This window comes from Pangasianodon hypophthalmus, chromosome 21, assembly GCF_027358585.1.
Source record: "Pangasianodon hypophthalmus isolate fPanHyp1 chromosome 21, fPanHyp1.pri, whole genome shotgun sequence".
Lineage (NCBI taxonomy): Eukaryota > Metazoa > Chordata > Actinopteri > Siluriformes > Pangasiidae > Pangasianodon > Pangasianodon hypophthalmus.
Window position 1 is genome coordinate 488229 of NC_069730.1, and position 2500 is coordinate 490728.

The following is a 2500-nucleotide window of genomic DNA, read 5'->3' on the forward strand; positions in this document are numbered from 1 at the left end:
TTCTGTACGGTATTAATGTCTGCATTTATTGTCCGTATTTGTTGTTGTCTTTTAGTCCTCGTCGATGTCTACTACATGATGCACGGTAGTTTCACGGTAGTGTGTGTTGTTTTTGATCCATTGCCATGCGATGTGCTAAAAACGATGATAAAGCTGACTTTGAGTTAAATCCTAGGTGCTGTATGGGTTAGACTAAAAGCTGAAAACACTTCAGTGCTTTAGATCACTGATCAGTATGTTCGTGTGTGTGTGTTTAAATTGTGATTCAGCTCCATATTTCACTCACATTTTAGTATAAAAATGTAGTTATATTTTTTCCTCCAGTGTTTTGTTCCTCTTCTCCTCCTCATCTGCTCCATGCTGCTTTGCTGCTCACCAGGACGTCACTGCAAACGAGGAATTTGTTCTTGGTTAAATTAAAGGTTAAATCAAAAACCTGATTGATTCTTTAGAGACGTCCTGCACATCTGTTCTGTTCTGTTCAGCTCCTAACACACCTGAGCCAGGTAACTGAGGCTCTCAGGACGGAGATTTCCACCTCCGCTATTTAATCCCTGAGAGTTTTCTGTGCTCAAACACACCTGAGTCAACTCCTGGAGTACGTAATAATGTGCTGATGATAAATCAGGTGCGTTTGAGCAGGAAAACACGCTGAAGTGTAAAGAACAGGAGACATAAATCAGACAAGTGAAGTGTTTACAAGTGTTTTATTCCTCTTATACCACAGCAATTTACCAATGATTTCAATTTCATGTATTAAAGAATGAGATGTCATATTATTTATCCATTTATAGTTACATTTAAAGTCGGTGAAATGAGTGAGTTCCTGTTGTCACTTTCGTTAGAGCAGCTACAAACACTCGCTCCCTCAGCAGCGTCTCTTTATTCTTTAAAAAAAATTGCGGCTTGTCATTTTACAGAGAAACCGCAGAAAAGCGTAAACTCCTCTGTCCTGAAGATGTCGCAAAACTTACAGTTACAGAAGCTTTACCTCTGACTGTTACAAAGCGCTGACACTGGAGACTCCTTCCATATAAACGTCTCCTTAGAAAAAAACTTCACCACATCAGCCATTACACACGTTTTAATCTGTTTATTATCAGTGGAGCGTCGCTGTACACGTCCCTGTGAACGAGCTGTTACTATGGAAACGATAACGTATTAGAACAAGTGCATTAATATAAACCTGCGCTACTGTCAGAGCTGCTGTTATAGAGAATTAATCAACACCTTCTGACCAATCAGAGCGCAGGATTCAGCAGCGCTGTGGTGAAAGGTGAAATTATTACATTCCTCTCAGATCTGTCTGATCGTGCTAAAGTGAACGTCCACACTGACGCTGATTGATTTCACAAAGATACACAAATAAATTCAAGGCATTTATTTTAGATTTTTTAAAACCACAGACACTGAAATTTACAAACATTTAAAGGCAAATGAAGACAGACTTTCACACAGTATAGCATTCCATTACCAGAATATGAGCCTTTACCAGAATAACTCCCCATTAATGAATAACTTTCTAATTAAATAATTAAGGTTCATGGATTATTAAGCCTGCTTCAGTTAAGGCTGCGTCCCAAATGTCAGAATTCCTCCCTATAGCTTTCCTATGTGCTAAAAAACTTTAATGAAGCACTAGTGCTGGTAAATAAATACAGAAGCTTGTAGAAGAAAAAGGGTGTCATCGTGGAGTGTTTGTATCGTTTCAGATTTTACTCCTTTACATTTGGCAAAATAAACGAGCAGCTGAAAGGATTTTGAGCAGTTTGTCCTGCATTACAGTGAACATGGAGTTTTTCCCTTTGTTTATTATTCACAGTTTTACAGCATCATGACGGGTCACACTTTAGTCCGCAGAATTTCACGTTTAGCCCACTCCTCCCATCCTCCTTGATAATGCTGTACACTGCACACACACACACACACACACACACACACACACACACACATCAGAAAAAAAACAACTTCTTACAATAATTATATTTCATCTTACAATGTAAAAAAATAACAGCAAATTAGAGTCATATTGTAAACATGTTATATATATTAGTGTAGGGTTTTATATCACGACAAAGTGACACATTATAAATTCATACCTTATTATAAATCTTTAAAATTGTATTTTTCATTTTAATCTCTTACCAAAGACAAGAATCGGCACTGAGAAAAGAAAACTCCAGTCTCACTCAGAAGTGAAGTCTGTTCAGCTGATCATCTCCGTAAAGAAACGTTTATTTCAATCAAGACACAAAGCTGTAAAGCTTTTTATTTTCTTAAATTGTTCAGTTGAAGGTGTTTGTGTATAAATGAAGCTGGAAACGTGTCGAATGGCTCCTTTCAGAGCCGGAACTACTTTCTCAGAGGGAGGAGATTGTGGTAGTTGGTAGTCCAGGAGAACAGCTTTGGGAAGGTTTTCTCTCGCATCTGTTTGTAATTTAAACATTTATTTAATAGTGAAGATGAACAGCTGCCCTTCCTTTCACTGAGAATTTGGAGT

At 37.8% G+C, this 2500-nt stretch overlaps 1 protein-coding gene across 1 annotated transcript in view; it reads right to left on the reverse strand.

Annotated features, from left to right (window-relative positions):
* Window positions 1-1366: 1366 nt before the first annotated feature.
* Window positions 1367-2500, reverse strand: part of tstd3 (thiosulfate sulfurtransferase like domain containing 3) — a 2566-nt gene continuing 1432 nt past the window's right edge. Inside the window, exon 4 of the mRNA XM_034297781.2 lies at window positions 1367-1909. Coding sequence (XP_034153672.1) covers window positions 1843-1909 — 67 coding nt within the window. The 3' untranslated portion in view covers window positions 1367-1842. The remainder of the gene's footprint in view (window positions 1910-2500) is intronic.